This window comes from Dermacentor andersoni, chromosome 1, assembly GCF_023375885.2.
Source record: "Dermacentor andersoni chromosome 1, qqDerAnde1_hic_scaffold, whole genome shotgun sequence".
In the NCBI taxonomy this organism is placed as follows: Eukaryota; Metazoa; Arthropoda; class Arachnida; order Ixodida; family Ixodidae; genus Dermacentor; species Dermacentor andersoni.
The window spans coordinates 210,622,576-210,636,233 of NC_092814.1; the positions used below are offsets into that span (position 1 = coordinate 210,622,576).

At 47.1% G+C, this 13,658-nt stretch overlaps 1 protein-coding gene across 1 annotated transcript in view; it reads left to right on the forward strand.

The window, feature by feature from the left end:
- The first annotated feature begins 10,940 nt into the window (after nucleotides 1–10,940).
- LOC126547432 (nose resistant to fluoxetine protein 6-like) overlaps nucleotides 10,941–13,658 on the forward strand; it is a 50,836-nt gene continuing 48,118 nt past the window's right edge. Inside the window, exon 1 of the mRNA XM_050195435.3 lies at nucleotides 10,941–11,575. Within this exon, the coding sequence (XP_050051392.3) occupies nucleotides 11,278–11,575 (298 nt within the window). The 5' untranslated portion in view covers nucleotides 10,941–11,277. The remainder of the gene's footprint in view (nucleotides 11,576–13,658) is intronic.

Below are 13,658 nucleotides of genomic sequence, written 5' to 3' on the forward strand. Positions count from 1 at the left end.
GTGATGGTCGCCAACCCCTCTCCATTTTTGTTGTCTCTACATATCGCTTTGTACCCAGTAAGCATAATTCAGCAGGTGCTCGGTTTTGTAACCCGTGAACTAACAAAGGCGTTTTTCATTAGGAAACACGAAGACGAATGCGTCAGCCAGGAATCACTCATCTTACATGACGCGGAATGTTACTACATTAATAAGTCGTTTTAGACCGCTCGTGCCGTGCGACAGCGCGTCAGGCCTGTTGTTTTTTGCATCTTCCTAGTGTGCTGCGTAGGGGCTTGGCTATGGATTTTCTATGGTCTTTGCTCTGTTTCTTTACTTTCTTTTGTATGTGTAAATATTCAAGGTAGATTCCAATAACAATTCAGTTCTGAGACAGCGTTCGTGTCGTGCATTTCCTTCTTTGTCCCTCGGTTTCGTGCTGAATTTTCGTAACTATGAACAAAAGATTCCAACTGGCCTTATTAGTATTAATTCAAAACGTAGTATGCATTTCGAAAAACATCTATTGCAGGAAATGGTTCCATCGCCCCGAAATTACCTATTCATATGGGTGTATTAGTTAACTCAAACACCTTTTTTATGGGTGTAAGGAGTGTCATGATTCGTTTATGGAAAGCGACTTAAAATAATATCGCTATCCATGTTTTTCCCATGTGAGTTATAGACCAAGAAAACACTGGTTCATGAGGGTGCAAATTATTTTCCACAGTGTGTACCTATTTGAGACGGTACCTGCAATCGCTTATCTAAGAGTTAATGGCGCTGACGGTGTTTACGTTGAGGGAAAGTACAACTACGGGTATTTATGTGTGCACACGAACGCACTCGAACACGGCAGCATGCGTGCTGCTGCATCAAGGTCAGGCAACTAATGAAGCAGTCGCGTGTCTCTTTTTGATGAGAATGTCATCTCATTTCCTTTGAAGCTCGAATGACTGGCGACGGCAATATTGGCTAGATAAGGAAGCAGCTGCAGCGCCGTCTGGCCGTCGCAGCTCAGTTGTAACAAAGGGAGGGAGAGTTGGGGGACAATAAGGAGGTGGGAGGGGGGGTTACATCACTCGGCCCTTTACAGTCGTATATATTTTATCTGGTGCTGTCTTGATCTCTGTAAGGGTTACCATGGGGCTTTCAGTAACATCATCGCACTGTAACAGAGTCGCTTGAAGCACCAGAGCAAGCATTACGGCGAGATTGCCGACCTTTGCGCGCATCGACCTTGCGCAATCGACTCTTTATGGCAGCGACGGAGCTACGTGACGAAAGATATTTTCGCGTTGAAACGCTTAACCTGTGATTCATTTATTTCATTCCTTGCTAGTCACCTGTGGGTTGGGAAATCGAACCGATGTCTACCAGTGATGTGATTTAAGCGAGGGACGACGTGGCGGCATTAATAGCAATCATAAGCGCAACTTCGCTTAGTATTAGCCGCAATAACGTGTGAAATATCCAAGTGATACAAAGAGGGATAAAGAGACAGAATCGCTAAATGCCTGCTTGATATGTCCGTATTTCCCCGCAGTCGTGAACTTGTAGACTTCATCTACTCCTAGAGGGCAGCAAAAGGATTATCGGCTGCAAGGCGTTGCCGTTTAACCCTGACTGCGAACCCCGACAGGCTGGTGGTTCTGGAGGTGATACAGACATGTTGCCGAGTCAAGACCGTCTTCGCGCGTCCGCAGACATTCACAATGATGCTGAGGTCGGTGTTATCGATATTCATTGGAGTATTCTCCTTGGAGATGGTTACATGCAGCCTTGTCCATGAATATTTGTGCTAGGTCTTGTCGCAACGAAGTTTGCAGCCACAAAAAGGTAGCAACGTGTGAGTGTTCTTTGTGGCGTTATATAAGACACTGTAAACGTAAGTGAACGTCATGCCGTGAGGGAAAGCGCGTGCTCATAGGTGGGAAGCTCAGTTGCAGCGGCGTCTCACGTAGGCTGAGTTATACCGGTGAGACGAATGGCAGTGTTTGGAAGCCGACCACTCTTGTCAGTGATTTCACTCTCATCTAGACTGGTGCGCTAAAGGAAGCCTAGTGCAAATTCTATTGAAACTGAAGAGAGCTTCCAGCATCAGTTTCTGTTCCCTTTTCTTTCGTTATCGTGCTAGATTCATTGGGCATTTGGTATGTTTTTATTGAAAGGAATACAAAGTAATGTCCTCAACGGTACATAAGCATCTTGTCACGCCCTTATTGCTAACGCGTTGTGTCAAACTTAGTAAAGCAATGAATGGGGCTAGCTGATGTACGATCTTGATTGTATTGCGCTTAGTATTAACTGATGGAAGGACGATATAGAACGAACATAAGGGAACAAAAAGTGGACGTACGTGGCACAAAACTACCAACTCGTTTAATATTGTTAGACCCCGCTTATATACATGGTGTTAGGGGGGGGGGGGGCTAGAGAGGCGAAATGTAAGGTATGACAAGGTGATGACATGTGATTATGCTCTGGACCGGAACAGCGGCGTTCACTTGCACCCGTTGACCCTGCAAAACTCGACTTTAGCTTCGATGAACATGATGGACGGAATGCTTACGCGCTTCTCTTCTTTTGCGATCGCCAGTGCTTCCCATATTCTGTTCGGTTCGTTTTCGCTGTGCCGATGACTTTAGTGCAATCTGGTTGCGGAGGGCATTTGCATAGTTTTCAGTGCACAGCCAAGTTGCTAGGCACTGTCAGAAGCTTGCACGTGTATTTGTGCTCCCGCTAACTCTTATTTAGACAGCGTCTGGTCTGCCCAATATACACATTTTTGCAACTAGCGCATTCTACGCATTTGTTCACGTGCTTAGTCTGACAGACTGTAGCACTTCTTTCTTTGGATCCTGCTTTCACTCTATTGCACCTGCATTTGAGTTTTTGCGGAGCGGAGAACAGTACTTGAACTTTAAAAAAGACAGCCCAACGCCATGACGTTCAAGTACTGCGCGCTCCGCAAAAACTAAAAAGGCATGTGCAAGAGGAGGCTGAACGCAGGATCCCAGGATTCCTTTCAGAACGGGGCAGTCTACGGCTATTCAGAAAAGAATTCAGTTTTGTTCGGCATAAAAATGCATCTTTAACGCGCACATGTCTCTTTGACGCGTGACTTTCCGTGTTTTTTTTTTTTTTGGTGTCGCGTGACCGACAGGTGAAGTGGATGCAGCCCGGAAACTTTTGACGAATGGCAGATGGCTAATGGTAAAAAAGGCGTCAAATGAGAAATTGTCGTTTTTCTTTTATTCGGTTTAATCTTGCATAATCAGTTTGTAAACGTTATATCAGATTCGCGGTTTTCGTGACGTCGCGTGACAGACAGACGAGGTGGGGGCGGTTCTACATTTTTTTAATGAATAGTTGAGGGCTGATTGCAGAATTGGAATAGCTTAACGTTATAGCGCTCAAGCTGCCGGGGAGCATGAATTTACGACGGCGAATCATAAAGTCTTTGCCCCAATCTTTTTTTGCCAAATTAAGGCTGTAAATGCAAAGTGAACATATCCATTTCCAGAGTTGGACCTTTGTTGGACCGGTCTGGCCTTACCTGCCGGTAGCTCCACTGCACGGCGCTGCTGTCAGTTGTTGAGGATGGAGGTTGTGCTTCACACGTCCACGACGTACGAGCAACGAAGTGTGATTCCTTTTCTATGGAGCAAGGGACGAACGCCCATCGAAATCCACAGGGAAATACTGCCCACGTATGGGAAAGGGTGTCTCGCTTTGAGAAGTGTGAGGTGGTGCTATTGTGAGCTCGAAAAAGGCCATGAAGAATTGTATGACAATGAGCGCTTGCGGAGGCCTCATGCGTCGGCTGACTGACGACAGGGGCATCTCAAATTTAGGACTACGATGGGACAAATGTCTGAACCGGTGTGGGAACTATGTGGAAGAATAGTTTAAGGTACGTAGAATAGTACGTACATTTGTAATTACCTGTATGTGCCTTACTTTGGCTAATAAAAATGGGGACAAATACTTTCTGATTCGCCCTCGTATTTGTGTATAACAACCATTTTTGTGTGGCGGCATTTGTATAGCATTTTTAACCTCCCATTGCACGCCGCCGCGATTTTCGGCCAGCCACCGCAAGCTAAGCAATGGGAAGGAGGCCAATCGCAGAGGCCAGCACCACCCTCATTATACGGTTGTCTACTTTCACTGCGCTGGCTCGGCCCCACCGAAATCCTCTCCACTGCTGCGTCGTCCTCGCCTCTTCTCAGCCGGTTAGAAAGAAACTTGTCAAGATAGGCAATGCCATCCGTTTTGAAAGCAAACAAAGGTTACCTGCTGTGAACGAGGGTATCGTTTGATTGGTCAGTTCAAAAAACACTGCGTGTCACCGTCCGATGCTTGCGTTGCAGTTACGTAAATTTGACGTCACGAGATTGGAATAGTTTTACAGTATGCGCGCGTAGTTTCGAAAGGCAGATGAGAGGCGCGACTGGAGATTTTTGTTCGGAACAGAATGCGTTCAGTCGCTGCAACGTCACAGAGTGGGCGGCCCGCAAATTTGTGAGAACGGGCGGGAGAGAGCAGCCAATCGGCAAGCGAGGAACTCCCCGGAAGTTGACGTGCCTCGTTTGCCGTCGGCATGGGTTCAATATACTACAAAACGAAATGTTTTTCGCCTTCTAATGAACAAAATATTTATATAAAAATGTATTTTTCTTCTCAAGCTTAAACACGTTCTCAAATAGTAATACGCATGACTACTACAATTTATTACCATTAGTGTTTCTGCATGGTCGCTAGGGGGTGTCGCGCACAGAGGAAAAAAAAAAAAACATTCAGTCATTCCACTCTGTGTAGGTGGATGACCAGCGGATGACATTCCCGCTTCTGTTCACGACAGCGTTCTCCGTAGTTGCGCTGTTCTTCCGCAGTCCTCATCGCACGTGGCCTACCCATTGCACGGGTGGAAGGAAACTGAGATAAGGTTACGTGGTTTGCCCATAGAGCCCGTGACGTCAAACAGCAATCCATACTAAACAATGTATATTCCGGTTTTACTTCTTTTATTACAATATTCTTGTTATCACAATACGTTTTGACCCTTCTCGTGATGAAACGCAGCTGGGGCATACCCGGCGATACGTTTTCGCTTTATGCTTTAGCTCTTTTAGCTATGCGGTAGCCGTCCTCTTTTTCGCCTACGCATACAAACCGCCAGAATTTAGTGCATAACAGCCCCGCTGCAAAAAAACAACAAAAACAACACACACACACACGCACACACACACACACACACACACACACACACACACACACACGCACACACACACACACACACACACACACACACACACACACACACACACACACACACACACACGCACGCACGCACGCACGCACACGCACACGCACACGCACACGCACACACACACACACACACACACACACACACACACACACACACACACACACACATACACACACACACACACGAAAGAACGAAAAAAACAAACAAAGGGAACAGTGGCGCGATTTTCTTGACGCTACAACGACGTGTCGCACTGCAATGTCTGACTGGGCTCCCGAGTCTCGGAACGTCAGAGGGAATTTTTCAACGCACTTTTCGTTTTGAAAAACTAAAGCGGCGCCGGAATCGGCTTTCTACCATGTCTTCAAACAAATTTCGCACCTCCAACCGCTCTGCTTCCTCCTCCCCCCTCCACTCACACACACACAACCAAGAGCCTCCGGCCTTCGAAGACTCACCGCGAATCTTACAATCGCTCGCTAAATGTTTTCATCCATCCATCCGCCATAGAAGCTCCCATTGCAAGCACCATTTTCTCTGATTGGACTATGGATTTGATCCGAACGTGCCATTCCGTAGCCGTAGCCGCTGTTTCGATCCAATCCAATTCAACAAATGTGCCATGCGAAGCCGGTTTCGTAGCGAGCGCGTGATCGCTCAAACTATGGTGGCTAATGGCGTTTTTCACTGGTCCATTCGGAGCAGGATTTCTTGCTCCGCGGCAACGAATCCAAATTTCACTGGTCGATCTGGAGCGGGTTCGGGCGTTCCACTGGTCGTTTCGGATCCACTCGCTCCGATTCGGATCGCTCTCACTTGCTCCTCCGCCGAGGCGCGGATTCGGGCGGAAATAGCTCGCGTTACTTCCATCTTCAAGCGAAATCGGTAAGCGGTTGGTACGCACAACATTGTGTTGCTTCGCAAAATGACTGCGTTCGGTGCTGCTGCAGAGCTCGCGTTTAGCGATGAGAGCTCGGACGACAACGATTACGAAGTGACGCAGGTGCTGTACGAAGCCTTCTATGCACGTTGTCCATGCACAATCCTTGCGGGCGCGACATGGAAATGACGGGCTCTGCGACTGCCGCGGTCAAATTACGCACGGGGGACGGCGAGTTTGGTTGCCGTGGAAACGTACAGAGTGGAAGTCGTGCATGATTTACAGAATCGGTTTGTGCGACGTGTACGCAGACTTCCTGTGTGATCCCTCGCGGAGCGTTTTTGCGCTCCGTTGGCCGATTCGAGAGCTCGCTGGACGATTTCGGCGGCCGCTCCAGATCGACCAGTGAAAAACGCCATTAGCTCGAATGGAACACCTCTCGTCGCGCTCTGCTAATAGAAGACGACGAGCTCGGTTTCGAAATGATTGACAGGAGCGTGTTGTCATTTTGACTTGACGAAAGACGTGGCCGCACCCCGCGGCTGACTACGTCGGCGCGGCTATAGGCCAATCGCATGAGGCGCGAAGCTGAAAATTTTTAAGTTTTTCTCAGTCCAGTGTCTTGCTTGCTGCACTCGCCAGTGCCGATTCGAAAGCGCGCACACACAGCGTGCGCCTCACACCACGAGCGCTAACTCCCACAACACTGCACTGTTCTTCGTAGCTTAACAGATGTGTGCGTAGTGGCATGACTCCTTGTTAGAAGAGATTTGCTTTGACTGTCCAGCGGTACTCTACTGCTTATATTCACCACATTAATTCGTTTTTAACCTTGCATCAGTCGTTTTTTCGTGGACACATTTATTAAATATTGGCATGCTATTTACATCATCACCATCATCATCATCACCACCACCACCACCATCATCATCATCATCAATTTCGTCAGCATCATCCACCTATTTTTTATGATCTCCACTGAAGGCATTCATTCTGCAGTGGACGTTATCTCCAATTGCCCCAAGTCCAATTACCCAATAATCTCCAAGCGATGTTCAATTACCAGTGTCTCGCGCCAGCTGATTCCCACGTGCGCCGGCAAATTTCTTTATTTCATCCCCTCACCTAAATGTCTACCATCCTCGACTGCGCTTCCCTTACCTGGACACCCATTCTGTACCTATTTTGGTCCACCGGTTAATTTCCGTACGTATTACATGGCCTGCCCAGCTCCATTTCTTTCTCTAGTATTCACTAGAATGTCGGCTATCCCCCGTTAGCTCTCTGATCCACACCGCTCTCTTTTTTTTTTATTGAAGTGAATGTTAGGAGAAGTTGGTGCCTTTATGTGGTGGCATCGGCTACTCCTTGTCACTTGCCAGACGAAACAAATTTGCGCAAAAAGGGAGAATAGCGACACTAAATATAACACTCAGTAGAACACCGGATCAATAAAAAATATACAGTCCAACAGTACATCAGTCGCAAAGTTCTGTGCATTAGTTCAGTCCACGTACGCATATATAAAGTCCGATGTTTTGAACAGCCAAAACACACAACAACATTTGTAATACACTCCAAGTACAGGACAGAATTATACATAATGCGTAAAAATTGCGATCACCACATAAACCAACTATGAACCACGAACAACGTTTATGTAACTCATTTAGCGTATTCGGATCATCCAATACTTAATATTTTCCCAAAATGTTGGTGTCCTCTAAAAACTTTTTCAGTGCAAGAAGCGCTCTTTTTTGAAGGCCCGCAGTTGGCCATGGGCCAAGTATCTTTTTTAGAGTGAATAGTCTTCTGTCTAATATAAACAAATTAGCTTGCAGTACCGTTCTTTGCGTATCGTATTTCGAGCACTCGAGAAGAAGATGATGCACATCTTCGTCTGGATGGCCACAAGAACACCGCGGACTAGAGACACGTTTCATTCTGTACAAGAAGTGTTTCGTAAATGCAGTACCAAGACGCAGCCGGTGTACCAAAGTTTCAAATTTTCTGTTGTCTCTTAGAGTTTCCGGCATTGATAAGTTTATACATGGGTCTGTAGAGTATAACTCCGAGTTTTTAGTTTGCTGGTCAAACCAGGTAGTTTTGTTTCACCGCTCTCTTCATGTCTCTTAACGTTACGTGTAAGATTTTTTCGTTCCATTGATCTTTGCTCGGTCCTTACCATTATTTCAGCATTATGTGCGGCAAATTCACTCGTGCTTTTTTGATATTATTGTACATGTGTACCAGCTTTTTGCTTTTCGCGCTTATCGCTATGATGTCGTTTAATAACGATTGCAGGCGCATTTTTTGGCAGACGATCTACTAGTCCGTTTTGTCTTCATAAACTACGACACCCACTACTCGTCAGTTTTCTTCTTTCACTTCCATTAATGTCACTCTGTCCCTCTGCGCGTGTTCGTTTTTTGTTCTGAACGAATGGCTTGCTCTCGAGGCTGACATGTGAAGTTCAAGCTTGAAGTATATAGCGCCTATCGAGCGATAACTCTCATGAATGGTGTTTTTATTAAACTGCAGTGACACGTGATGGATTCTCGAGCTTCTGACCACCGGTCACTTGTGCCCTAATATGTCTTGTTATATATTGACCCTAGACTTTAGCATGAAATGTATTACGAAAGGTTGCTTTTACGCCAAGGTTTTTGCTTGCGCAGGTGTGCGAGGAGCAGCTGCTGGGAAGCCGTACATACATATTCGCATAACTAGACATGCATTTCAAAAAGATAGAAAGTTCGGCGAGTTGGTACGGTAACATGATCTTGGATTGTAGCGCGAAGTGACACGAACCAAGACTAGAAGCAGACAGGACGAGCGCTCGTCCTGTCTGCTTCTAGTCTCTGTCCGTGTCACTTCGCGCTACAATCCAAGATCATGTTCGACATGCGTTTCATGGTACTGTTGGCGCCACTGACGAGGACCTGGTGTGGGGCAAGTTAGGACGGCCCTGTTTGTACATTGTGATCACATGTGACAAGTATTACGAAGTTTGTCTACTTCGACGGGCACGTTTACGACTACCGAGTCCGAATGTACGGAGCTGCCCGCCTCCTTACATGTTATATGTGGTTCAACTGCGCGAATAGATTTCAAGGTGAAACACTCGTCGAATTAATATACCCGTGGATGCCGGCGTTCTTGGCTATTCGTGACTTCTTTATTAACCCAGTCCTTTAGGCGCGCAGTCCACATTTGTCGACGCGAACTGTAGTTGCTAGTTTTGTCGAGCGGTGCCACGGAAAAAGTAATGGACATATAATTTTAGGTGACTTACACACTGTGCATACTCAATGAGCATTTGTTTCACTTCAAATTACTGCCCGCTATTACATGCGACTACTTTGCTGAAGCCACTATCATATGTTTGAGGGATGTTCGACGTCTCGCGTTCGGGCAGGGAGGACAAAAGAACAATGTTTCTCTTCTGCATGCAGCCAATGATTGAATTGTGCGTGGACTTCAAGCCTGTGATTCAACCATTTCATGCAAAAACGGAAAATTTAATTATTCCCTAATTTTGATGATTCATTATAGAACACGCAAGTCACTATCCTACCACCTTGTCTTTCTTGCAATAGCGTGTTGAGCGCCTTGGAATAAAGTTGTGTAAATATGACATTAATACACAGTCCATCACAATACGCTCCTGTTTAAACTATGTATTATGCCAAGAGTTGACTTTCGGTCTTGTTGGCACGGTATTGTAACAGGTATAAAGTGCGTGAAAAGACGCGTAATTGATCCCCGCCTTTTAAAACGTTATTTACCTGTTAAAGTGTGTATTATGCTTCATGTGTCACGTATAAACCATCCAATGCCAACGCATTTCTTGAAAGCGTATAGTATAGTGTGGGTGTCATTTACTGTGTTTATTCGGCAGTACATCGTTTTCCTTGGGCTCCTCCTGCAGGCAATGCCCTGAGAAAGCACCGATTCTTTTTCTTTTGTTCTTTTAATAGAGAAACTAGGACTATATAACAAGGAGCAGAGCTTCCATTAATCGGATACCGCCATATAAATATACATGATAAGAACAAAGGGTATATGGAAGGTCAGAGTATTGAGTAACTCCGCGGAGCACTTTACGGACAAAAGCGTGTACTTCGAAACCTGTCGAAATTCTGGGAAACCATTGCTGGACGCAACACAATGGAATAGACGACGGAGGAAGTAACGCACGCTCGTTGACAACATAACAATAACGTTAGTTCGTGTCGACCACACCCTTTGATCTGAACCGACACGGGCACTATGCTGTATATAGATGAGCGACCATGGCCTTCTCGAGATCTTAATAACGAAAAAAATATGGGAAAGCAGACGAGATAATGACCAGTTGAAACCTCATAAAAGTCACGGGCAGGAGAGCAAAAACCAAGAGAGAATTCGTGTGGGCGGTGCTCGGAGCCGTTAGAACGCGAATGATCCGGAGGCACCCGCGCACTTTGAAGCACCCAGAATGAGTGAAGGAAAGTGAGCAGACGCGTCGTGCGTTACGAATGGGCTCGGCCACCTGTCGCTCCCCATCGTTCCCGGGCATCGCGCTGGCTTGGCATACGAGTAGGCTCTACTCCATCATGCACGCAGCCGCTCACGTAGGTTGAGCCTTCCGCCGAAACATTGCGACACGGCTACAGCAGGCGGAGAAAGGGAGAGTACGGACCAGTGAATAATGGTGGGAGAGGGAAACGAAGAGCATCACGGTTACAACTGGCGTAAATAACCGGGTAGGCCCAATGTGCCGGACTGGAAGCGTTTCGTTGTCAGTTTCGGCGGACGCACCGGCGAGCCAAGGTCTTCTTGGGCAAACGCCCCACGTGGACCAGTTTAAAAAGGATGGTGTGACTGACGTCACAGCGGCCGCGGCATTTTGACCCTCGCTCATTCGCATCGGACTTCGGAACGAGCAGCGAATTCATGGGGGTCTCTTCTTTCGCCAACGAAAGCGAGAGAGGAAGAGAGAGGGAGAAAGCGAAAGACAGAAAGGGCGGACGGAGAGAGGAACGGTCCTATAATATACACAGATCCCGCTCAACCTGCTCCACACCGAAAGAAACACTGTAATCACGGCGGAGCAGTGTCCATCTCCCGGGTAATCGTCCCACACATCCCGGCGCGCGCCATGAATCTGCACCTGACGGCGCGCGTGTTATTTTTATGCGCCGCTCTGTCATCTCTCGTCGGTTTCACCAGCGCAGTGGCCGGTGTAGAGACGACAACGACGACGACTACGACGACTGCACCGTCGCCTACAAGGAGGCTCGAGGCCGATTTCGCTGCAGTGACCAAGGTGCTTGCCTCCAAGTTTCTGCCCAGCGTGTCGGACCTGGTCACAAGCCCGGACCTGAGCGTTGCCTGTTCAGCGAGTGTCGTGAAGCTCCTGCTCGGATTAAAGAACAAGGATGCCTGGGCTATGAAAAGTAAGCGCTGAAAAAAAAAAAAAAAGCGTGCCGCGCTATGCATACTTCTTTCGCAGTGACAAAGAACATGTGGCGTAAACTGGCATAAGGGCGGCGATCTTGATAGTTAGAGGTGGACATGTTTCGATGTGTTCCGATTCTGATGGAAGGTTGAAGTTTGAAAGAGGAAGGAAGGGAGGAAGGGGTGAATGTGAGATTGCGCTCGGCTTTTTGTCATGTTTTGTTTTTTGTAATACCCCCTCCCTACGACCCTGGCAGTGGGCCACAATGTAACGAGCACGCGTGTCGTTGCCGCGACTAGTCACGCTGCTGGCCATCGTGGCCTTTGGAAGCTTTGTGTCCTGTGGCACTAAAAACGGTGGCGCAGGACACAAACACTCCACTGAGTGCAAACTCCTCGAAGCGGCAGCGCTGTTTTGCGAGGAAACGAGTGGCGGCATCGGCTGTTTCGTGTTTCGCTAAACTGCAGGCTCACCTCTCTAGGAGACAACGGCGTGAGGCGCATTTCGGTGGCAATTTCAACTTGGACATCGCTCTGTTCATTACAAATGCACTCGCGCAGCGCAGGTGTAAAGGTAGAAAATTTCGCCTTAGCGTGGTTACCCATTTTAGTGCGGCTTCCGCAGAGTTTATTAGTACCGGCTACAGCGGACGCATTGTCAGCGTGGTTTTTAGAAAAAGGCAGCAGCATCGCCACATAGAAAAATATACCTTTCAACTAACAAAGAGAAAATGAGACATCCACCCGATCGTAGCAATTGCTACAAAGGAAACCCATGGAAACCAATGAAACCCCGCCGGATCAGGACGAATTTTTCTTCAACTGCGCGGCTTTTCTTTCGAGGAAACTGAATGGGATTTCTTTGTAGCAATCGCTACGGTCGGGTGGATGTCTCATTACCCCTTTGTTAATTATTCCTCTGCGGCTTGCGGGTTTTCGCAGAACTATTACGTCAATAACTTGCAGCTCTTTATGCTTCATCCCTCGCTAGCTTCGCGAGAAGCACGCTGTCTGTTAATGTAGTATACCTCTTAAAAACCGCGCTGCAAATCGGCAATAAGATTAAATAAATAAATAAGTAAGTAAGTAAGTAAGTAAATAAATAAATAAATAAATAAATAAATAAATAAATAAATAAATAAATAAATAAATGCTTCGTTGTGTAGTTGCCCATGATTCGATTCTGCGTATACATAATGACAGCGTATTTTCGTAGTGCATATATGCGAAGTCGCATTGCTAATTGCTGTTGTATCGGCCTCTGGAACGGAGCGCACCACCAGGAGCCGTGCACCCTCGGTACAGCGTCTGGTGCATGGCAGCGCGCCCGCGGTTTCCTTAAGCGCACAAATTGTCACATTTAGCTTACGTACGGCCACGCACGGAGGAGTGCAGACGCAACATCAGCAAAGGCGTTCTAAGCGTATCGGAATGTCCGAAATGACCCAATGTCGTTTCCAATGTACTACGTGACGGCAGGCGCCCTGGCAGACAGCCATATTCAGCGCCTTCGGGCCATGGCAAGCAGCGTTCGTTAGTATCGTCTCGTCCACTCATGTTTCGTGCATCGCGGTCGGTCCTTATTCTCAGATGTTTATGAGTCCGGGAAGGATAGTTCCAGCCGTAGGCAATAAGGGCAGGCTAGCTCGGAAAAGCGCGTGAGGCCGCCGAAATGCGTCAACAAGAGTTTCCAAATTTCGCTTACGCAACAAATCGTGCCAGAGAGTGAAAGTTGCGTGAAGAATCCTTAATAGGCACCGGGACAAGGACATCCCCTACTTCATTTGCACAGTGAGACGAAAAATACACCTTCGTGTGCATTTGTATGAGCCGACGAACCAGTGGACATCGAAACACGTACACGTAGGCGAACCGGTCGCTTCTCTGTAATAATAACCGTGCTGCAGTGGCGCCGACGGGACGAAAACAAGGAAATGGCATAGCAGACGCGTAATGGTGTGGATGCGCTTACTGTATTAAGCATAAAAGGCAGCACAACAATACCTATATTGCAGATATGAAAAGAAACTAATAAAATACGGAAAAACAAATCTTCGCTCTTTTTGACGGAACTAGGAATCC